The sequence below is a fragment of the Gymnoscopelus braueri genome, assembly GCF_963280865.1.
Source record: "Gymnoscopelus braueri genome assembly, chromosome: 15".
Classification (NCBI taxonomy): Eukaryota; Metazoa; Chordata; class Actinopteri; order Myctophiformes; family Myctophidae; genus Gymnoscopelus; species Gymnoscopelus braueri.
Window position 1 is genome coordinate 49,472,859 of NC_137620.1, and position 24,164 is coordinate 49,497,022.

The window sequence follows — 24,164 nt, forward strand, 5'->3', positions numbered from 1 at the left end:
AATAATACAACTTATACGAATTATTACAGTGGAGTAACGCATAGGAGAGGTAGTCCTGTCCTGGTTTAGAGTGTTAGTGAGTTATCTCTAACGCTCTGCTTATAGACACATAATTCCACTGCCCTGTGAGGCTCCAACTGTAGTAGAAAATAAACTAAACTAATTCGTTATTAATACTGGTTCTTATCAGTGTGACGTCCAGACGTCGTCTGTTAAGGGGTCTTTTAAAGTCACTAAGGCTCTGGACCAGGGCTGAGGGAGGGGCTGATAACGTTTTGTAGAAAATAATGTGCAGACGTTTTCTTTTTGTTTAATTGATTGATTTGTTTTGATTGAATACTTTATTAGACAGAAATGCAAACAGTTCAGTCATACACTTGGTCTAAAAGGACAACACACAAACGTGCTGAGGACTTGTTTCCATTAAGGTCTTGTTTATTCAATTCATAGAGACATTTAAAGACATACAATAATATACAATACTACTGTATATCCTAGACATCATCTTAGTATCCTGAAGCCTAATTGTAGCCTATATGACAGAGGACAAATATACAATACATATATGTATATATATATATATATATATATATATATATATATATATATATATATATATATATATATATATATATATTTATATATATATATGGAACAAAAAAGGGACTCCTGCACATCCAAAAAAAACACTTTTGTATAGCACCTGACGAAGCTCACGGCGAAACGCGTCGTGCTAATAAAATACTTAATGCAGTAATTTGTCCATCTCTGTTGGAGTGTTGTCTGTCTGTCTATTTATTTTAAAGAGGTGGTGCCATGGTTTTGCACTTTTTCAGTTTTTCATGTGTCTATATGAGGTTTATAGAACTTCATTAAGCCCCCTGGTGGTGTTTTCATGGTGTTTTATGTCTTCTCTGACTATTTTGAGTTTCTACCTGGAGGCTGAAACCTTGAGGGTCAAACGTGCCAATAAAAAAACTGCGCTTTAGTGACATAGTAAAAACATACCCTCCCCCTCATTATCATAACACAACAGGTGTGGGCATGAGGAGGAGGAGGGACTAGGACAGGTGGGTGGTGCTAAGGTGGTGGAGGAGGTGCTAAGGTGAGAACCAGGTATAGGGCATAGCAGTGGCGGCCATTTTCTGGTTCCACTTCAAAATAGTCAATGCATTTTTCCCATTGACATTTCCAAAAATATTTATATCAATTCATTTAAGCCTAGAATCAAGCCATCCAGGGTCCTGGTGAATCATGACCATACATTTTTTTTTTCTGTGATTTTTCTAAATGTAATATTTAATTATATAACATACTATATTTAATAAATACCCTTTGTTTTGCCGTTTTCAAAAAAGTTTTTTCACAGAATCAAACGTTTTATGGTCATGATTCACCAGGACCCTGGATGGCTTGATTCTAGGCTTATAATAATTGATATAAATATTTTTGGAAATGTCAATGGGAAAAATGCATTGACTATTTTGAAGTGGAACCAGAAAATGGCCGCCACTGCTATGCCCTATACTTAATGAACTGGAGGCGTGTCCACATAAAAACATAATTTTAACAATTTCTGTACACTTTTTTGAAAAAAATCTTCCTCCTAGTATAACCATAATACCTGATGATTATGTTTTAGGGGGGGGGGATCACTGAAAATCACGGCACCCCGTCTTTAATACAATTTAAACATTTTGCTGAAGCTCTTATCCAGACTGACTTACAAGATCATTGTAAACATGAACTCTATTCATGTATCAACTAGGCAGTACAGTAGCTGTCTGTATTAAAACGTTTCATTATTTTTTATTTTGTTGTTAAGGAAACCATCAGGTCATAGGGTCATCTCAGCCTGTGAAGGTCAAAGTGGGAGATGATGTCATCCTTCCTTGTTACATTAAGCCATCTGTCAGCGCGGTCAGGATGACGGTGGAGTGGACCAGACCTGACCTGAAGCCTGAGTATGTGTATCTTCTCCAAGATGGACATTATCTTAGTACTACCGCAGTAACCGAACAGAACCTGTTGTACAAAGGAAGGACGTCCCTGTTTCCTGAGCAGTTGCCTCAGGGTAACATCTCACTGAAGCTGACCGGGGTGACGCTCTCAGACGAGGGGAAGTACAAGTGTTTTGTTCCACGCCTGAGCAGCAGCAGTGAGATCCAGCTCCTTGTTGGTAAGATTTACTGTTCAAAAAACATTGGGAAAACAACAAGGAAGAAAAGAGCAGCAAACATAGCTTTTTTTTTTTTTAAATAAATCGGTCAGTGAGTTATAGCCATTTGAAGTGTTAGACACTCCTGTAACACTGCTGAGGCCCGGATCTAGCCCAATTTGCCCCCCCCCCCCTACTATTGCATTAAGTGTTCAACAATTTAGGAGAGTGGAGAGGTGCGTTGCGACCTTATCAGTCTAACAGCCGGCCTTTAACCCTTTAGACCTGAGGCCGATTCTAAAAACGCCTTCTAAATCCTGACCTAAGTTTTCTGAAAAACTTCAATATTTATTTTTTAAATATTTATTCAAAAATGACAAAAAAAGTATATTGCTATATACTGTACATAGCAACAAGAACCCCAAAAGAGGTTCCCGACCTGAAAGGTATAGTTACAAATAGGGGTTCCCGCCCTAAATGGGTTAAACCATAAAGGCAGCAAATATGTGAAAACCCTCGGCATATGAAACAAACAATAGTAATCCAAAGTTTTCACAGATTTTATAATAATAATAATAATAATAATAATATATAAATGTACATGTCAAAGAGTGACATACCGTACCATGCAGGACAGTGAAACTAGTAACGCAATAGCTAAGAGGAAAAAAAAAGAAACAGCATTGCAAAAACAGCAACAACAATGAACGACAGAATAATAATAATAAATATAGCTGCAAGCAGCGATAATATGGGGCCAGTGAATGCAGAAAGAAAAAAGTAATGATAAGTAATATGCACAATAAGCCATAGAAACATGGAAGACTGAACTTGAGAGAAAGAAGACCATGCAATTAAAAAATTAGCATTTTAAACCCTCACTAACACTAACCTCAGTAAAACAACGCCTAAGCCTATCCTCAAGAAACACTATGTGTAAACCTAAGAAAGCCAAATCATGATCACCTCAATACATTGTCGGGGACAGGAATGGAACCAGCGACCTACGAACTCACAGGCTGCTTCTCTTCTCATTGAGCTAGATATATGGCTTCCCTGATAGCATCTGTTGACATCTATAATTATTTCCGTCCATTATGAACCAAGCCGAAACGAAAACTAGTGAAAGTATCCGATCTACAAGCTCACAAAGGGTTGCTATCTGAAAAGTTGTGTGATTGTAGATCGGCTATTTTCAAAATGAAGTATGTCACACATTGTAAAAACATACTCTCAAATAAGCATTTCATGTTATCTTTAAAAATTGCACATGCATTATTTGATGCAGTCATGTTTTGTGCGATGCAATCAAAAAGTGGAATGACCCACCCACAGACAGACAGACAGACAGACAGAGAGACAGACAGAGAGACAGACAGACAAAAAAGCAAAGTGCAATAATAGCACAATAACACATGGAAACGGAATAGATTGAAATTGAGACAAAGAGAGAGAGTCAAGGCACATGTGTAAGCAGGTTTAATGGCTGTCGGCCAAACGAGGCATGACTTTTGCTTGTTTGCATTTTTAAAAAAAATCTATAGCGCCAATTGGACCAATTGGAGTAAGATTGGTTTCAGTGATATTTGGAATGACCCTATCGAGGTTTTATGGCTCTAGGTCAAAAAGGGCATGAGTTGTACCTGTTTAAAGTGTGCACTTTCAATTGAGTGCTATAGCGCCACCTTTTGACGAAAGATTGTGAGATTAATTTCTTGATAGTTTTTCATGACCATCTACCATATGGCCGAGTTTCGTAAAAAGCGTATGCACGGTTAAGCCAGAATTGCCAAAAACGGCAGAAGAAGGAGAAGAAACAGAATAATGCCAATATCAAAATGGAGCCATGCTTGAAGCCTGGCCCCATAAATAGTGAATAATGCCAATAACAAAACGGAGCCTTGCTCTGCAGAGCCTGGCCCCATAATAAAGCAGGTGTGTGGATGGCACAGCGTGAGGACAGTGTTAGTTGAGGACAAGAGGAGATCAGGTTTGACCAGATGTGTGTTTGTCACGGTAGCTTTAATAGCTGTGGTTTCCATTCATGTGAACAGGTATTCTGTGTTGATGAGAGAGTCTTAAAGCATGCGTGGGTGAGATGTAAGGTGTGCTAAAAGGAACAATGGGAACAGATACTGAACCTGATAACACATTAATGAAGGTATGAGACCTTTTAAAGGAATGCAGCGTCAGTGGTTTGATGCCAGGGCTCCTAACTGCCATCAGATTATTATTATTGTCTCCTCCAAGTCAAAGGCGTGACCGAGACTATGTTTTGCACCGTGTGTGTGTGTGTGTGTGTGTGTGTGTGTGTGTGTGTGTGTGTGTCCTCACAAGAAATATTTTGTTTGTTAATATAATATATTATAATAAATAGTTTGTTTTATGGTTAAGAAAGATTTTTAGAGACACGTTTACAATTATGAAAATATTCAGGTTAGGGTTAGACATTTAGAGGTTTGGACTCATTTACACTTTATTGCAAGTTGGTGTTGTGCACCGAAAAATAGCTGATCTACAAGCCCTTGTAGATCAGCTATTTTAGGCTCTTGGCTTATATGACAAAAATGGAATAAAATAAAATAAAGAAATGAGGCAGGTGTTTGGATAATAATAAATAATAATAAAGCAGGTGTGTGGATAATAATAAATAATAATAATATTAAAGCAGGTGTGTGGATAATAATAATAAATAATAATAAAGCAGGTGTGTGGATAATAATAAATCCTAATAGTAAAGCAGGTGTGTCTCCTCCAAGCCGAAGGCGTGACCAAGACTATGTTTTGCACCGTGTGTGTGTGTGTGTGTGTGTGTGTGTGTGTGTGTGTGTGTGTGTGTGTGTGTGTGTGTGTGTGTGTGTGTGTGTGTGTGTGTGTGTGTGTGTGTGTGTGTCCTCACAAGAAATATGTTTGTTTTATGGTTAAGAAAGATTTTTAGGGACACGTTTACAATTATGAAAATATTCAGGTTAGGGTTAGACATTTAGAGGTTTGGTTTAGTGATTAGAGATAGAGTTATGACTCATTTACACTTTATTGCAAGTTGGTGTTGTGCACCGAAAAATTGCTGACCTATAATAATAAAGCAGGTGTGTGGATAATAATAAATAATAATAATAAAGCAGGTGTGTGGATAATAATAAATAATAATAATAAAGCAGGTGTGTGGATAATAATAAATAATAATAATAAAGCAGCTGTGTGGATAATAATAAATAATAATAATAAAGCAGGTGTGTGGATAATAAATAATAAATAATAATAAAGCAGGTGTGTGGATAATAATAAATAAATAATAATAAAGCAGCTGTGTGGATAATAATAAATAAATAATAATAAAGCAGCTGTGTGGATAATAATAAATAATAATAATAAAGCAGGTGTGTGGATAATAATAAATAATAATAATAAAGCAGGTGTGTGGATAATAATACATAATAATAATAAAGCAGGTGTGTGGATAATAATAAATAATAATAATAAAGCAGGTGTGTGGATAATAAATAATAATAATAATAAAGCAGGTGTGTGGATAATAAATAATAATAATAATAAAGCAGGTGTGTGGATAATAATTAATAAATAATAATAAAGCAGGTGTGTGGATAATAATAAATAAATAATAATAAAGCAGCTGTGTGGATAATAATAAATAATAATAATAAAGCAGGTGTGTGGATAATAATAAATCATAATAAAGCAGGTGTGTGGATAATAATAAATCATAATAAAGCAGGTTTGTGGATAATAATAAATAATAATAATAATAAATAATCATAATAAAGCAGGTGTGTGGATAATAATAAATCATAATAAAGCAGGTGTGTGGATGGCACAGCGTGAGGACAGTGTAGTTGAGGACAAGAGGAGATCAGGTTTGACCAGATGTGTGTTTGTCACGGTAGCTTTAATAGCTGTGGTTTCCATTCATGTGAACAGGTATTCTGTGTTGATGAGAGAGTCTTAAAGCATGCGTGGGTGAGATATAAGGTGTGCTAAAAGGAACAATGGGACCAGATACTGAACCTGATTTAAAACCTTAAAGCATTTTAAACCCTCACTAACCCTAACCTCAGTAAAACTATGCCTTCCCCTAATCTTAAGAAACACTATGCGTAAACCTAAGAATGCCAAATCATGATCACCCGACACATCGTCGAGACAGGGATCGAACCAGTGACTTACAGACTCACAGGCTGCCTTTCTTCTCATTGAGCTAGACATATGGTAGACCTGGCAGTGTCTGTTGATATATATAAGTCTTTCCGTCCCTGATGAACCAAGCCTCTGTTTTGCTAACTACTCTAGATCACTGGTTCCATAACCATCTACCGATAGAGAAATTGTACGTCTCCTCGGAACAGAAACTAGTGAAAGTAGTCGATCTACAAGCTCACAAAACATTGCTATCTGAAAAGTTGTGAGATTGTAGATCGGCTATGTCATACATTGAAATAACACTCTCAAATAAGCATTTCATGTTATCTTTATCAATTGCACATGTATTCATTGATACAGTCATGATGTTTGCAATGCTCTTTAAAAGAAGTCTGCATGAAGTGAGGCTTGAACCGGCAACCTTGCGGTTTTGAAGCAGATGCTGTAGAGAGCCATTGGCACAACAGACCAGAACCAGTGAAAAAGGAGCTCACACAGTTCATACAGTTTCAGGCGAATTACTCACAAATCCTGGGTTTAAGTGTTTTTCAAACTGCTCAAAATTGCGGTCAATCTAAGGGCGGAGCTTACTGGTCAAAACGATAGATGTGTTCCTCATGAGTCAAGGCACAAGTGTAAGCAAGTTTCACGACTTTGGGCCAAACGAGGCATGACTTTTGCTTGTTTAAAGTTAGCATTTTCAAAAAATTGCTATAGCGCCCCCCTATGACCAATTGGAGTAAGATTGGTTTGGCTTAATTTTTTCACTTAAAAAATCGCTATCGTTTTGTCGCCATAGGTCCAAAGTTCATGTGTAAAACGTTTCGTGCAGATTACTAAAAAATTCCAGGAGGAGATAGTATTTAACTGTTTTCATATAATTCAAAATGGTGGGAGATCTAAAGGTCAGAGGTCAAAAGACCATCAAAGTTGTTCATCATGAGTAGACGCATGTGTGTATCGAAGTTTCATGGCTGTAGGTCAAACAGGGCATGAGTTTTACCTGTTCAAAGTTGGCACTTTCAATTGAGTGCTATAGCGCCACCCTTTGACACATGACTGTGAGATTAATTTCTTGACAGTTTTTCATGACAAACTACCATATGGCCGAGTTTCGTAAAAAGCAACAGCACAGTTAAGCCAGAACTAAGATTAGCCTTGGAGGGAGAGGGAGCGAAAAACAATTAACAATATAGCTGCAAGCAGCGATAAGCGGGGCCAGGGAATGCAGAAAGAAAAAAGAAAGAAGCAATGATAAGTAATATGCACAATAAGCCATAGAAACATAGAAGAATGAACTTGAGAGAAAGAAGACCATGCAATTAACAAATGAGCATTTTAAACCCTCACTAACCCTAACCTCAGTAAAACAAAGCCTAAGCCTATCCTCAAGAAACACTATGTGTAAACCCAAGAATGCCAAATCATGATCACCTCAGCACATCGTCGGGGACAGGGATCGAACCAGTGACCTCCGGACTCATGGGCTGCCTTTCTTCTCATTGAGCTATAGATATGATAACCCTGGTAGTGTCTGTTGATATATATAAGTCTTTCCGTCCCTGATGGACCAGGCCTCTGTTTTGCTGACTACTCTAGATCACTGGTTCCCTAACCATCTACCGAAATTGTACGTCTCCTCGGAACAGAAACCAGTGAAAGTAGCTGATCTACATGATGATGAGAGAGAGAGAGAGAGAGAGAGAGAGAGAGAGAGAGAGAGAGAGAGAGAGAGAGAGAGAGAGAGAAAGAGAGAGGGATAGAGAGAGTAAGAGAGGCAGTGAGAGAGAGGCAGAGAGAGAGAGAGATAGAGAGAGGCAGTGAGAGAGAGGCGGAGCGAGAGAGAGAGAGAGAGAGAGAGAGAGAGAGAGAGAGAGAGAGAGAGAAAGAGAGAGAGAGAGAGAGAGAGAGAGAGATAAACGGAATAGATTGAAGAGAAAGAGAGAGAGAGAGACATGGAAACGGAATAGATTGAAGAGAGAGAGCGAGAGAGCCATGGAAACGGAATAGATTGAAGAGAGAGAGAGATGGAAGCAGAATGGATTGATTGGACATCTCAACCAATTGCCATTAACAGGAATCGAACCATCAACCTTCGAATTGACAGGCTGCAACACTACCTATAGTGCTATAGCTTTGTCCAGGCTGAGGTTGTCTGTTGAAGATAAAAGTGAACCAGTGAAAGCAGCCGATCTACAAGCTCAGAAAGAACGTTGCTATCTGAAAGGTTTTGAGATTCTAGATCGGCTATTTTCAGAATGAAAAATGTCATACATACTTCATACCCTCTCAAATAAGCATTTCAGGTTATCTTTATCAATTGCATATGTAATAATTGACACAATTACTGGTAGTGTCTGTTGATATTTATAAGTATTTCCGTCCATTATGAACCAAGCCTCTGTGTCCCGAACTACTCTAGATCAGTGGTTCACAAACCATTTACCAATAAAGGCATTTTTGTGTCTCCTCGGAACAAAAACTAGTGAAAGTAGCCGATCTACAAGCTCACAAAACGTTGCTATCTGAAAAGTTGTGAGATTGTAGATCGGCTATTTTCACAATGAAGTTTGTCATACATTGCAAAAACATACTCTCTCCAAGAAGCATTTCATGTTACCTTTAACAGTTGCACATGCATTAATTGAGAGAGAGAGACATGGAAACATAATAGATTGAAGAGAGAGAAAGATGGAAGCAGAATGGATTGATTGGACGTGTCAACCTATTGCCATTAACAGGAATCGAACCCTCAACCTTCGGATTGACGGGCTGCAACATTACCTATAGTGCTATAGCTTTGTTCAGGCTGAGGTTGTCTGTTGAAGATAAAAGTGAACCAGTGAAAGCAGCCGATCTACAAGCTCAGAAACACGTTGCTATCTGAAAAGTTTTGAGATTGTAGATCGGCTATTTTCAGAATGAAGTATGTCATACATTGCAAAAACATACCCTCTCAAATAAGTATTTCAGGTTATGTTTAACAATTGCATGTATTAACTGACACAATCATGTTGTGTGCAATGCAACTTTAATGAAGTCCACATCAAGTGAGGCTTGAACTGGCAACCTTCAAGTTGTGAGGCACACGTTTAAGGGAGAAGCCATTGGACCAACAGACAAGAACCTGTGAAAAAGGAGATCACACAGATGATACAGTTTCACGCAAATAGCTGAAAAATCCTGGGTTTAAGTGTTTTTCAAACTGCTCAAAATTGCGGACAATCTAAGGGCGGAGCTTACTGGTCAACGTGATACATGTGTTCCTCATGAGTCAAGGCACATGTGTAAGCAGGTTTAATGGCTGTCTTTTGCCTGTTTAAAGTTTGCACTTTCAAAAAATCGCTATAGCGCCCCCCTTTGACCAATTGGAGTAAGATTGGTTTCAGTAATATTTGGAATGACCCTCAACATTACCGCAAAGTTTCAAAGAAATGTGAGTCTGCATGTATGTGTTAGGGGCAGATGAATAATTGTCATAAAACTGCAATATTCATTGGCTCATTAAAGCTTAATTTTTTCACTTATGGAAAATCTTTGCTGCTTGTTTGTCGGCATAGGTCCAAAGTTCATGTGTAAAACGTTTCGTGCAGATTACTCAAAAATCCCAGGAGGAGATATAGGTTTTAACTGTTTTTCATATAATTCAAAATGGTGGGAGATCTAAAGGTCAGAGGTCAAAAGTTGTTCAGCATGAAGAGACGCATATGTGTATCCAAGTTTCATGGCTGTAGGTCAAACAGGGCATGAGTTGTACCTGTTCAAAGTTGGCATTTTGCTATAGCGCCACCTTTTGACGAAAGATTGTGAGAATTATTTCTTGATAGTTTTTCATGACCATCTACCATATGGCTGAGTTTCGTAAAAAGCGACAGCACGGTTCAGCCAGAACTGCGAAAAGTGGCAGAAACGGAATACTGCCAATCTTAAAACTGGTCCAGAGCTGAGCTCTGGCCCCGTAATAATAATAATAATAATAATAATAACTAGAAAATGTGCTCCTCGGAGCACAAGTCTTCGCCAGCAGACCCGTGCTATTTTAATAGCACGGGTCGTCTTGGTAGAACGGGTCGTCTTGGTAGAATGCGCGTGGTTTTTGGTGTTCTGCAGGGGCGACTGAATATGTAGTGTCTGCATCTAAAAAAAATCTTCTTGAAGCAATGTGTCATATGGGAGTCCTCGTAATTGACTGGTTTGTTCAAATGCTTGTCTGTCTTCTTCATCTTCATTGTCTTGAACAGTTTCAGCAGTTGATTGGTGTGTTTGATCTATGTCAGTTTTCTCTAGTGCTACATAATGTATTTGATCAAGGTGGCCAATTATTACCGTATTAAGACTTCGGCCTTGTTGTGGGATCAATTCAACTCTATAGTCCTCTTCTGTGTTACTGTTGTAGATGAGTATGCTTTCTTAGCTTTGGCCTTCTGCGCCTTTGCTTGACCAATGTTAGGTGTTCTCAGAGGGACACACACACACACGCACGGACGGGTAATTTGTACTGGAAGGTACTGTTCCAATCAAGACTGATTGATCCTGTCTTACCTCACTTCAAAAACATAAATGGCTATTTGAAGTGACACACCTATTTATAGGATTTTATTTCGTCATGCGTCCCTCTAGCCAATCAAAGGCATTGGTGTCAACATATTGACACGTGTCACGTGGAGCTTGACCAATGTTAGCTTGGCTAGGAGGGAGGTGAACACACGGCGGGACGAAGCGAAAACATACTCTCCGCCTCCGGCGGAGACAATAACTAGAAAATGTGCTCCTCGGAGCACAAGTCTCCGCCGGCAGTCGGAGACTTGTGCTCACTTGTGCTCACTTGTGCTCACACAGCGGGACGAAGCGAAAACATACTCTCCGCCTCCGGCGGCGACAATAAACAGTGTTACATGAAACAGGTGCAGTCACTATGTAGTGTGTCCTCAAGAAGCGCCCTGAATGTCTCTATTGAGACCAATCGCACCAGTTTCAGAGAGTCCTGAAGTTTGTTCCATTTGTGTGGAGTATAATACATGAATGCAGTTTTTCCATGTTCACTGCTCTTACGTGGACTGGTATATCTAATGTGTGTTTGTGAACGTGTTGAGTGACCAGTAACCTTTGGTTCCAAAAGCGAGGATAGGTATAAAGGAAGTTTACCACACAAGGCCTTATAAATAAATAACATACAATGTTGCTCTCTACGAACTGCGAGAGATGGCCAACCCACTTTATCATATAAAATGCAGTGATGGGTGAGATAATCATCACCAGTAATAAAACACAAAGCACTGTGGTAGACTGCATCTAGAGGCTTCAGTGTGGAGAGTGAAGCATGCATTTACAGTGTATCCCCATAATCAAATACAGACATTATTACAGATTGAACAATAGTCTTTCTGCTGGTAAAAGAAAAACAGGACCTGTTTCTGTAAAGGAAGCCAATTTGACCTCTTAATTTTTTGATTAGGTTCTCCACATGAACCTTAAAGGGATAGTTCACCCCCAAAAATACTTTTTTTCTATGGCTTAGTCACCCCATGGAGACTTGAATTCATGGATATTGTTTAGTTTTTGTCTCATTCCTAAGACAATAATTTGATGACCAGCAGCGGTTCCGGTAGGAGACACAAAGAGTCTCCTTTGTGTCTCCTACCGGAACCGCTGCCTACCGGTCCGCTGGTTATTATTGGCTTAGGAAAGCGACAGAAACTAAAAAATAACTTTGAATTCAAGTCTCCATGAGGTGACTAATCCATAGAAAAAATATTTTTGGAGGTGAACTATCACTTTAAATGAGAGTTTGGCATCTAGCCAAATGCCGAGATATTTATAAGATGTGACCAGCTCAATTTAGTTTGCCTTTAAGTGTAAATACCAGTAAAGGGATTTATATTTGGAGACCTAGTAAATACCATGCATTTTGTTTTGTTGGAGTTTAAAACAAGCTTAAAGGGCAAGACCACTTAGGTTTGGGTTGTGTAGTTACCTCGCCATGATGTAACTCCAAAGGTGGACAAGAATTGAAAAATAATTCCTCCATTGATTAGAAATTGATTTTACAAATATGCTCCCCATTGACTTACATTGTACACTGAAACAGCTCTCAAAGTCACTCTTTTAGCCCATAAACGAACACAAACTAAGATGATTCAGACAATATAGAACATCACCAAACCCAGTACTGTTTATCTTTTTAATAAAAATGTCAACTTCCTGATGATTTTACTATTTGAAGATCCGGATCCGGATCCGCCGATCCAGTCCAGGTTTTCTTTCTAATAAAAATAGCTAAATCAACAGTAAGTTAAAATTTATATTTAAAAAAAAAAACAGTACTGGGTTTGGTGATGTTCTATATTCTACTATAATTTCTAATCAATGCAGCAATTATTTTTTATTTCTTGACCACCTTTGGAGTTACATCATGGCGAGGTAAATACACAACCCAAACCTCTACCAAAGTGGTCTTGCCCTTTAAGGTTAATCAGAGCCGTTTCACACTCGGGTCCCGGGTGCGCACTCCAGACCACATGGCAGATGTTGTGGTAGTGTGAACGTAGCGAACCGTTCCCCGTAACGCATCACCGTGCCGTACTCGAAACCACCTGGGGAGGTAGTCTCGGGTCCGATTGCTGCGGAGTCGGGAACGGAAGGCGGCAGTGTGAATCCATCCGTACCAAGAGAAGGAAGTGGACAGACTGGACTGCTAATCATATATAATTTATATATTTGTTATAATGACGCATTATTTTAGCTGGGTTATACCTTCTCATTGTTCTACTTGAATGTTGACAAGAAATAATAATCCCGCTAGTGTTTGAGTAGCGCGAGCCGTGAAAAATAATAAACAAAAATCACATGTGTGGCGAACGTATTTATAAGGATAAATACACCAAGGGTTAGTCCGTGACGTCATACCAAGGATGCGTCCGTGACCCCAATATCTTATTAACAGACGACGTTACATTTCGAGGTTTCAAAGACCAGTGCACACACTGCTTTGGTTGTGTATTGTTGATCTGTTGTTATTATATAACTCAAGACAACGTCAGGAACACAGTCAAACTTTATTATTCACTCTAGAGTGACTTTTCTTCTGTCAATGACATTCTCTCTTCCAAAGCCCCATAGTCAACAGCGCCCCCATGAGGCACATATTTACCATTACTGCTAAATTAAATGGTCGAGTACGAAAGGATTTTGGCCAGTGTGAATGCTGACCAGCTGGGAGAAGCCAAGCGTACTCGGGAACGCTTTGATTCAAACGGATCCAGTCTGAAACCGCCCTTAGAGCCCATTGAAACCTATTGAAGGCAGTCTGCAAATTTGCAGTGGCCACTTCCAGCGTTGGGGCAATACTGTATAAAATTGTGTCGCCTGCATAATAATGGACATCCCAGTGCGGAGAGGGGAGTGCAATATTATTAACATAAAGAGTGAATAAAAGGGGGCCCAAGATTGAACCCTGAGGGACACCTTTACCAATTGACAAGGAACTGGATGGAAACCATCAGCAACAACAGCTTGAGTTCTACCCGTCAGAGATAGTTGGAAAACCATCTGACCGAGAGATCATCCAAGCCAATGGAGGCTAGCTAGCTTTTGTATATAACTGTAGTGTAATCAAAAGCACAATATGTGCCTCTGAGATTTGCATTCTTAAGCACAACTTTCATCTAAGTGTTTTCCTATAAACGATAATTTTATCTGGGGGTCGTACAGAATTGAACTTTTTACAAATTACAAATGGATCCGTTCCATTTGTACAGTCTTTGTCTTAAAGTAGGCCTACCAATAAGTTAAATGAGCACTGAGGATTGTACAGTACAGTGTTACAGTATGACAGAGGTGTTTACAGAGGTTCCTCAAGGTGTTAAACAGTGAAGGAAAGGTTGATTACCTGCTTTGACACTTTTTTGTGTCACCTCAGTGTGGTTGAAGTGTGGTAGGTGAACTCTACAGATCACAGTGTAGGCTGCATAAACTAATAAAGGAACAGAGCCGACCACAGTGATCAGTGTAGGTTGCATAAACTAATAAAGGAACAGAGCCGACCACAGTGATCAGTGTAGGCTGAAGAAGAATCTATTGGTTCACATTCAGTCTGAAAATGGAGGGAAAAGAATGTAAGTACAAAATGTGAGAGTTATTATAGAAAAGTAATGGATGTTAATGGAGACCGTTAAACTATTTTAACATCACAGCAGAATTAATTGATTCATTATCCTTTTATAGTTGTGTCATGACTCCCTGTGTTTCAGAGGATATGATTCAGAGAGGACCAACAGCAGGAGTGATTGCAGGGATTGTTATTCCAGTGATCATCATCTTGGTGGCAGCAATACTGGGATATTTATACTGGAAAAAGAAGAAGCAAACCAGTAAGTCTTGAACTAAATGTGTTAATTAGTGTGGTTGCCCTAACAGGGCAACCAGACTATAGTAATCCTCACACTTTATTCTTTTTATTATTATTGTAGATAAACAATAGTTTAGATCGTCTCTCCTCCCACAGTTTATTTTTGCTATATGTCAAAATGACCGGCTTCATCGGGAATCGTGTGCTTGTATTTTGCTAAGAGATTGGTTGCATAGTTTTATTGATATTGATTTATTAGTGCATTAAATTTCCCCATCCACTTCAATGAAAAAGTGAAAAAACTCAAATTCAAGTATTTTTTTCTCAGAAACCGTAAGAGATAGAGTTACCAGATTTGGAGAGGAGGTTCATAATTTGGTCCAAAATTATTGAAAAAATAATTACACTAATCGGCCACATGGTGGCGCTATAACAGCCCCCTTTACGTTTTGGCCTATAACTCTTGAACCGTAGGTCGTAAAATCAAAATGTATTTTTCCCTAGATTCCTTGGGTCATGACGCAACTCCCCATATAGGCCACGCCCATTTGCGTCAGGATAGATTTTCCGCTATTTTGAATTTTCTTCAAAACACACTTTTAGCTCCTCCTCCCATATATTTTGTCCAAATTTCCAAAAAATTGGTACACATGATCTCTGGACCCATGCGATAATCTGGACCGAAACAGAATTTTGATAGTCCATACCGTTCGTCCGTAAATGGCTTCCAAAGTTAGCGGAAGGGGCCCGTTTTACAAAAAAGGCCACAAATCACGAACGAAACGTCCAGTCAATCCCAAATTTGAATCACATGTCAAGGGTGGTTTACTCAACAAATCCCCAAAAGCTTTTCCAATTTTATCCATAGGGGGCGCCACAAATGCTCAAAATGTAACCGTTTGATGCAAAAACCTTATGTTGGGGGGATCAATCCTCTCAAAATGAAACGCAAGTGATCTCAGGAGTTACGTGACAATGTAATTGGCGCAGCCTCCGACGGTATTCCTCCCAGCGTATTCCTCGAGTCCCGGCGACAGCGACCCGCGACTCGCGTCGGCGCAACCACACTCTGCAATTGCCCTGAATTGCGACGCGTCTAGTTAGTGTGGTTGCCCTAACAGGGCAACCAGACTATAGTACTTGATGAACTTTATTTCAGGGTCTAGATAAACAATACTTTGCCGCGCATCTCCTCCCACAGTTTTGATCCCCCAATGTTGTGCCATATCTCAAAATGACCGTCTTGACCTGGAATCGTGCGCTTGTATTTTGCTAAGAGATTGGTTAAATAGTTTAATTGATATTGATTTATTAGTGCATAACATTTTCCCATCCGCTTTAATGTAAAAGTGAAAAAACTCAAATTCAAGTATTTTTTTCTCAGAAACCGTAAGAGCTAGAGTTACCACATTTGGAGGGGAGGTTCATAAGTTAGTCCGAAATTATTGAAAAAATAATTACACTAATTGGCCACATGGTGGCGCTATAACTCTTGAACCGTAGGTCGTAAAATCAAAATGTCTTTTCCTCTGGATTCCTTGGGTCACTACGCATCTCCCCATATAGGCCACGCCCATTTGCGTCTGGATAGATTTTCCGCCATTTTGAATTTTCTTCAAAACACACTTTTTGCTCCTTTTCCTACACATTTTGTCCAAATCTCACACAAATCGGTACAGGTCATCTATGGACCCATGCGATAAACCTATCCAAACGGCATTTTGATAGTCCTTACCGTTCGTCCGTAATTGGCTTCCAAAGTTAGCGGGAGGAGCCCGTTTTACCAAAAATGCCAAAAATCACGAACGAAACGTCCAATCGATCCCAAATTTGAATCACATGTCGAGGGTGGTTTAATCAACGAATCCCCAAAAGTATTTCCACTTTGACCCATAGGGGGCGCCACAACTCTGCAAAACGTAACCGTTTGATGCAAAAACATGATTTTTGGGGGGATCACTCTCATATTGAAAAGCAGGTGATCTCAGGAGTGACATGACGATGTCATTGGCCCACTACATTTGTGGGAGGGGCTTATTTATTTTAGTGGGAGGGGCCTATTTCTTCAAATCAAAACGCCATGTATCACGAACACAGGATCCAATCAGCACCAAATTCGAATGGTACGTCACGCGACCTCCGACGGTATTCCTCCAAGCATATTCCTCAAGTCCGGGCGGCGGCAACCTGCGACCGGCGATGGCGCAACCACACTTTGCAATTTCCCATAATTGCGACGCGTCTAGTTTATATATTTTTCCATCCATTCATGTAACTATAATCTATAATGATAACAATGTGAAGTAAATGATTATTGTCTCCACACTGACCTCTCACTGTCTCACATCTCTACCTTTACAGAACGAGACAAAGCCACACCCTCCATCATATGTCAAGGAGGTAAGTGTGTGTGTGTGTGTGTGTGTGTGTGTGTGTGTGTGTGTGTGTGTGTGTGTGTGTGTGTGTGTGTGTGTGTGTGTGTGTGTGTGTGTGTGTGCAGGGGCGCCGGATTTTGTGCGTGGCCAGGAGGGCCCTCCCCACCCACCCCACCCCACCCTGTGTAGCGGGGCCACATACATGCGCGATTTTTTTTACTTAGTTAATTAATTAAATGACCACAACACTCTCTACCGATCCTTCAGTGGTGGAAAAAGTACTCAAATGTTTTACTAAAGTATCAATACTGCAATGTAGAATTAAAAGTCCGTATTCAAAATGTACTTGAGTAAAAGTATTTGCATCAAAATGTATTAAAGTACCAAAAGTAAAAGTTTTCAAATATATACAAATCTTTTGAAAATAGCAGATCTACAAGCTCACAATGCCTGAGTGAGCTTGTAGATCTGCTATTTTCAAATAGCCGATATGGGCTGAAGTGGTTACTGTTTGTTTTGTAATAATAATCAAAATCTACAAAGTAACTAGTAGCTAAAGTTTTCAATAATTGTAGTGGAGTAAAAGTAGCCTACAATAATTGCCTCTGAGATGTAGTGGAGTAGAAGTAAAAGTATTGGAAATTGGAAATACTCCAGTAAAGTAGCTTACAAATGCCTCAAAATTGTACTTAAGTACAGTATTTGAGTACATGTACTTAGTTACTCACCTCTGTAATTTAATTCATGAATCCCACCTGGTGGCCTATGTAACTTGATGAAGGGGGTTTATGATTAAAGGTGTAGTGAAATGAAAAATATGTTTTTCACACTTTTAGAGCATATCCGTGGTCATCATATGGGCATACCTAACAATAGATGCCAAAAAAATAAAAATAAAACACATTTTTTTTGTATTTTTATATCAAGAGTCCCTAAAAAGCCAATCTTAATTACTTCTTGTAAACGAAAAAGTGCTGCGTGATGACATAACGCTGCTTTCATGAATATAAATTAATCTTGATTACATGCACCTGTTTGATTCCCATAGCTGCACGTTCTTCAAACACAGCTGATTTTAATTACAGAGCTACTACGTTTTGAATCTCATTGAAGATGACATCCAGACGGTGTATTACTCATTTTAAACTTAATCTGCACACTAAAATATGTATCTAGACATTATAGGTTAGAAATAAGCCACGTAGCAAACGTGCTTCACTGGCCGTCTCTCTCTCACTTGTAAACAAACACTAGCCGTGTTGCGCACGGTTGAAGTGATTGAGATTCCAACGTCCCATAGCCTGAAGGGATGGGACCTTCTGATTGGTTTAGAGTCAGTTGAGACGACGTTTCAGACTGAACCTTCAAAATAAAATGACCGAAAATGTCACTGCACTGCATCTTTAAATTCCTCTGCCGTTGATTCTCCTTTAGCACTCTTTCTGGGCTATTGTTCTAGAATCTAGTTGTTAACGGCGAGTTACGGCTCTCTCACGGGCACAAATTTGCATCTTCAGAGCTGTGCTATAGTAATGGTAATGAGATTGGGCCCCAAAGATATTCATGAGGGGGCTGACCAGTTGAGCATGGGGGCTTTGGTCCCGAAGCCCCCACCCTATCGGCGCCACACACACACACACACACACACACACACACACACACACACACACACACACACACACACACACACACACACACACACACACAATATGATGTGTCCATGTCATGTGTACCATTACAGAGCTATTAGGATCCAATGCTAACATGTCAGGAGAAGAGGAGGAGCAGAGAGATGACATCATTCCTATTACATCACCAGAACCACGGAAATGGATCCCAGTCAGTAAAAGATGGAGGAAACAGTTAGAGAAGCTTGCAAACATTGATGACTGTAAAGTTATCAAAGTTGGGAGTCTTCTGTTTGTGACAGATGAAGAATTCCGTATCGCAGAGGGAGGTGCTGGAGTTGAGGTCTTCTTAGGGTTAACAGATGATGGCACTGAAGTAGCAGTGAAAAGAATGTCTAAATTCTTCTTTCATGTGCTGAAGAACGAGACAGACTTTTTACGTCTTCCAAAGCTTGATCATCCTTCAATTGTACGATATGTTGACTTTACAGAGGATACAAACTTTGGTTATCTTGGTCTTCAGTTGTGTGAATACACACTGGAAGAATACATCACTGAACACAACCTTTCTGATATGGAGAGGAAACAACTTGCACATCAATTTGTCCAGAGCTTACATGTTCTTCATGGCCAGGATCCTAAAATTCTCCACCGTGATATCAAGCCACAGAATGTCTTGATTGGTAAGCTACAATTTTTTTTTAAATAAAAAAAAGAATATCAGAAATATATGCAACATTATGCTGAATTTATTTTGCTAAATCTAAAACCCATTATTATGTTGATATACACAATTTTCTTTGCAGATATTCAAAGCAAGGCAAGACTATCAGATTTTGGTATAAGCAGAGAATTACCCAAAGGACAAACAACCCTGTTCACAAGAGTTGCAGGAACGAAACACTGGAAGGCAAAGGAGACTTTGGACAATGATCAATTCCCATATAAAAAAAGCACCGATATCCAGGTTGTTTTTTTTATTGTGTGTGAGAATAATTTAATGAATAAAAACATAAAAATTTAACTCAATCTTACTCAATGTACATGCTCATTCTTAAGGTGGCTGGGATGTTGATATACTACATCCTGTCTGGAGGACACCATCCATTTGGCAAAGGCGTTAAATGTGAAGGCAACATTCTGGAAGGACATTACAACCTGGACCATGTTCAGGATGTGGTTGCCAAGGATCTCATCGAGAGGATGATCAATGAAGAGCCAAAGAAAAGACCTAGAGTGGAGGAATGCTTGAATCATCCTTTATTTTGGTCAAACGACAGGTATGATAGAAATATTTTCCCATTTCCACATTATTCATTCATTCACTGATATCTAAATGTTATTTCAGTTCATCATAGTCTAATATTTTCAGTATATTTCTTTTCAGGAGAGCACAGTACTTGAGAAGGATTGGAAAGGAGGTTGAGAACTGTCCAGATGATGACAACAAGGACCTCATCACTGTACTGGACCAGTATGCTGAGCAGGGACAGTTCAACACATGGAAACACAAGGTGAGTTTATCACTAATAGTGTTGGATAAATGTATCCAACATTATGTAGGTCTATCATTATCATACCCCCCCCCCCTGTCAATGTAATGACGTTATCAAACGACGAATCAACGCGACTTCAACTCGACTTGCAAAATGATTTTTGCATGCCCTAAATTGCACTTAAAGGTTCTATGACATTCCTTTTCACTTTTTTTATTTTTGGGCGGTGAAACCGCCCCTATAAGTGAGATTTGGAAAAATGTACAAATATCTTGGGCAGTGAAACCGGCCCTAAAAGTGAGGTTTGGAAATGTGTACAATTATCCTGCGCTGTGATTGGCCAATCACAATCTATTCAGGACTGTAATTGGCCAGTGTCACATGACACATGTGCATAGCCCTATATAAGCAACCATAACTTTACAAAAACCATACATTGGTTTTTGTAAAGTTATGGTTTCGTCCATCATAAAGAGTGTTTCAATAAATGTATTTATCTTTTGTACATGATTGGTTGACTCCATTCAGTATTGTGATTAGCTAGCAAGACACCGCCCACTTCACACAGGGTGTGATTTTTTATGTTTTTTTGGGGGTTTTATGACCTCAATTACACCCAAAAAATCTGAACTTTGAACATTCAGTGGATTTTCTGTGGTCTGGGGTTTTCTGAATAATTAGGCTGAAAAGTAATCTGAGCTTGGCCCTTCGGCAGTGAGGTCACAGTCGATTAATCCCGCCCACTCTCCTCCTCGCCCCTCCCCTATCCTTTCCTTTGGGGGGGGGGAGCAGAGGCGATGATTGACCGGCAAAATCCCTCACCAGCGACACCCGCAGGCAAAGATTTCTTTTTTCATTGCAGTTGAAAAGGCTTTAGAAATGTGAGAGAAAAACACCTGCCATGGATCAATGGAGTGGATTTTTTTTGTTAATATACACGTTTGAAGGACCATGACAAAGACTTTTAATGTGTGGTAAAACTGAACGTCATGAAACATCAACGTCTATTTCTCTACTTCTTCATTCATTATATTCTTTATTTCACTTCAAATCTTCAGTGTAACTAAAGAATTTGACAAAGAGTCAGACCAGAATAAGATGAGACAGTCTATATTAGGAGCTCCTATGAGAAACATACCAAACACCATCTAGATGTAGAATCTCCAGCGTTCTATTTAACAACCAAATTCATACATTTCTAACAAGAAAGGTCAGAGTAAATGAGGAGGTTAGTGTTTCTGATATGTCAGCTTATAGTCTCAGATCTTTAGTTAGACATGAAAGAACAGATCTCAAATGTGCTGAGTCACCAGGTGGCATGATAAGAATCTTTACACTGAGGTTCTCTAGACACTTATGTTCTTCAGAATGTTCATCTCAGCCTTAAGTCAGTCTCCAGACTCACCAGAGCCCTCAGTTGGTGAAACACATTAGAAGTGGGAAATGAATGAATATTGCATTATCTCTTCATTCCCTTTACAATACCTTTGTAATGCCTTTAAATGCCTCTGTGTATGAAATGTGCTTTAAAATACACTTGCCTTAAATATCTTCAAGCTGTATGTTTTTCCAGTCCCCACCTGAGTTGCTTCTTCTCATTGGATACTGATGGCGTGGTGTGTGTGTGTGTGTGTGTGTGTGTGTGTGTGTGTGTGTGTGTGTGTGTGTGTGTGTGTGTGTGTGTGTGTGTGTGTGTGTGTGTGTGTGTGTGTGTGTGTGTGTGTGTGTGTGTGTGTGTGAAATATCAAGTCCCTTTCATTTGATCTTTAAGTTGTATATTGTTTTCCAGTTACCACTTGAGTTGAAGATGGATGAAATGAAGTCGTACCCTGAGAACTCTTTTGGACTGCTGCACTTCATTCACCATCTCCATGAGCACTAGTAAGTTTAATTACATTTAAAAACAACACAAACAGAAGTCCATTTATAAATAAACAAACTACTGTATGTTATCACCTCAAACTGTATGGAGCACTTCTCATGGTGTAAAATGAGTGTTGGTCCAAGTCTGTTCTGTTTATCAGTATTGTTGAAACTTGAATATTATTGAAGTGAGTGAGTGAGTGAGTGAGTGAGTGAGTGAGTGAGTGAGTGAGTGAGTGAGTGAGTGAGTGTGTGTGTGTGTGTGTGTGTGTGTGTGTGTGTGTGTGTGTGTGTGTGTGTGTGTGTTTTTGTGTGTGTGTGTTTTTGTGTGTGTGTGTGTGTGTGTGTGTGTGTGTGTGTGTGTGTGTGCGTGCGTGCGTGCGTGCGTGCGTGCGTGCGTGCGTGCGTGCGTGCATGCGTTCACCATCAGATGTTGTGACTCCAGTGATCACTGCTTTGTGTTCACAGTGCTGAAGAGGCAGCTGGTGTTGACCTGATGGAGATGTTTCCTGATCTGTTTGGATGTGTTTATCAGTTTGCCCAAAAACAAGACTGGAACTCAAGGCCAACCCTGAAGGACATGTTTCACACAGAAGATTCTGCATGCAGAAGATTCTGCATAGCAGGCAGCTATAGCTGCCTGCTATTGATTGATTGATTGATGTAGTTTATTTAGAAAGACATGAGAATAGTACATGACAGTACATAACAGTACATGGAAGTACAAATTCACAATACAAGGTCTACTAAACTGGAAACCCTCATTAAGCATAACGCTTGTTTAAGATGAGAACCCCATGCACACAAATCATGATGACATATAAGAGGCAGGCAGATATACACACTACTATACAGAATGTCATACAATCAGCTTTCAGGTTACTGGTATGACGAGAGAAAAAAAATATATAAATATATACAAAAGAGGAAAATGAAGGAGGGGGGGGGGGGTAGGGGGGGGTAGGTTAAGACTTAGACAGGGGCCATTTTCGAATTGCAGCCTCCTGAAGGTGTATCTTTAGGGCAGTTTTGAAAGTGAGTAGGGTTTTACACTCCTTTACTCCTTTTGGTAGGGCATTCCACATTTTTGCTGAATAGCATGAGAACGAGTTCATACCCTTAGTTGAGCCAAATCTGGGTTGAACATGATCAGTGGAGCTGCCTCTGGTGTTATGATCATGGACTTCATTAACATTTTGGAAGTATTTTGACAAATACAGGGGGATCCCAATGTTGTGGTGTATCTTGAAGACCAGGCCCATAGCAAGTTGCTGTACTCTGTCCTCAACCCTAAGCCATCCAATCCTAGCAAAATGAGCAGGGGTTAGATGGGTTCTGTGATTGAGGCCAAGAAGTAGCCTTACAAGTTTGTTTTGGGATGTTTGGAGCCTTGTTTTTAAGGCCTTGTTTTTATAGCTGCCAGCTATAGCTGCCTGCTATAGCTGCCTGCTATAGCTGCCTGCTCGCACAGCTGTGGCTCCTCAAGCCTAATTTATACTCCACAGGGGGAAAGTGTCGCTCACAATAATTGCGCTGTACATATGTATATGATGAATTGGTCTGTACAGCTTCAGTTTGACTATACCTCTACTACATGGTACAGTAACACCCTGAAGGTGATTCAAACTCAACTTCCAACAGCTGAAAGTAAAAGTCAGTTAATGGTGCTATACGATGTGAGGGTGTTATTTTTATAGCATTGGGGTTTTGTTTTTATTGTTGTTTTTTACTTGTCTTGTAGATGTTTTATGACATATAATATGACGTGCGCCTGTGTTTCGCTGTTACATCGTGGAGTTGTTTTTTCCTTCTTTGCTCATGTCGTTGGACATCCCATATGACAGACAAGCACTGATGGACATCAAAACGGCCATCACTCATGTATATAAATGTTTTTGGATGGATATGCTATGTGTAAATATGTATCTCTTTTTTTATTCCTTCTTCCTTCTTTATTACCTTACCTTTATAACCTTTTAACAAAAACCTTTTTGTTTGAACCAAAAGGCCTCAGCCTGTGTTCACTCAGGGTCAGTTCTAGATCATTCTTCAGGAGAAAGACAATCAGTATGAATGTTTTTATTGTCTGTGATGTGGAGGAATATTAAACTGACAACTTTTCAGAAATAAACAAACTAC

At 39.5% G+C, this 24,164-nt stretch overlaps 1 protein-coding gene across 1 annotated transcript in view; it reads left to right on the forward strand.

Moving 5' to 3' along the window:
• Nucleotides 1-14,143: 14,143 nt before the first annotated feature.
• Nucleotides 14,144-24,164, forward strand: part of LOC308101616 (serine/threonine-protein kinase/endoribonuclease IRE1-like) — a gene marked incomplete at both ends in the record, with an annotated part of 63,698 nt that continues 53,677 nt past the window's right edge. Inside the window, 4 exons of the mRNA XM_080451036.1 lie at nt 14,144-14,174; nt 14,566-14,685; nt 17,025-17,063; nt 18,780-19,349. Coding sequence (XP_080307162.1) covers nt 14,144-14,174; nt 14,566-14,685; nt 17,025-17,063; nt 18,780-19,349 — 760 coding nt within the window. The remainder of the gene's footprint in view (nt 14,175-14,565; nt 14,686-17,024; nt 17,064-18,779; nt 19,350-24,164) is intronic.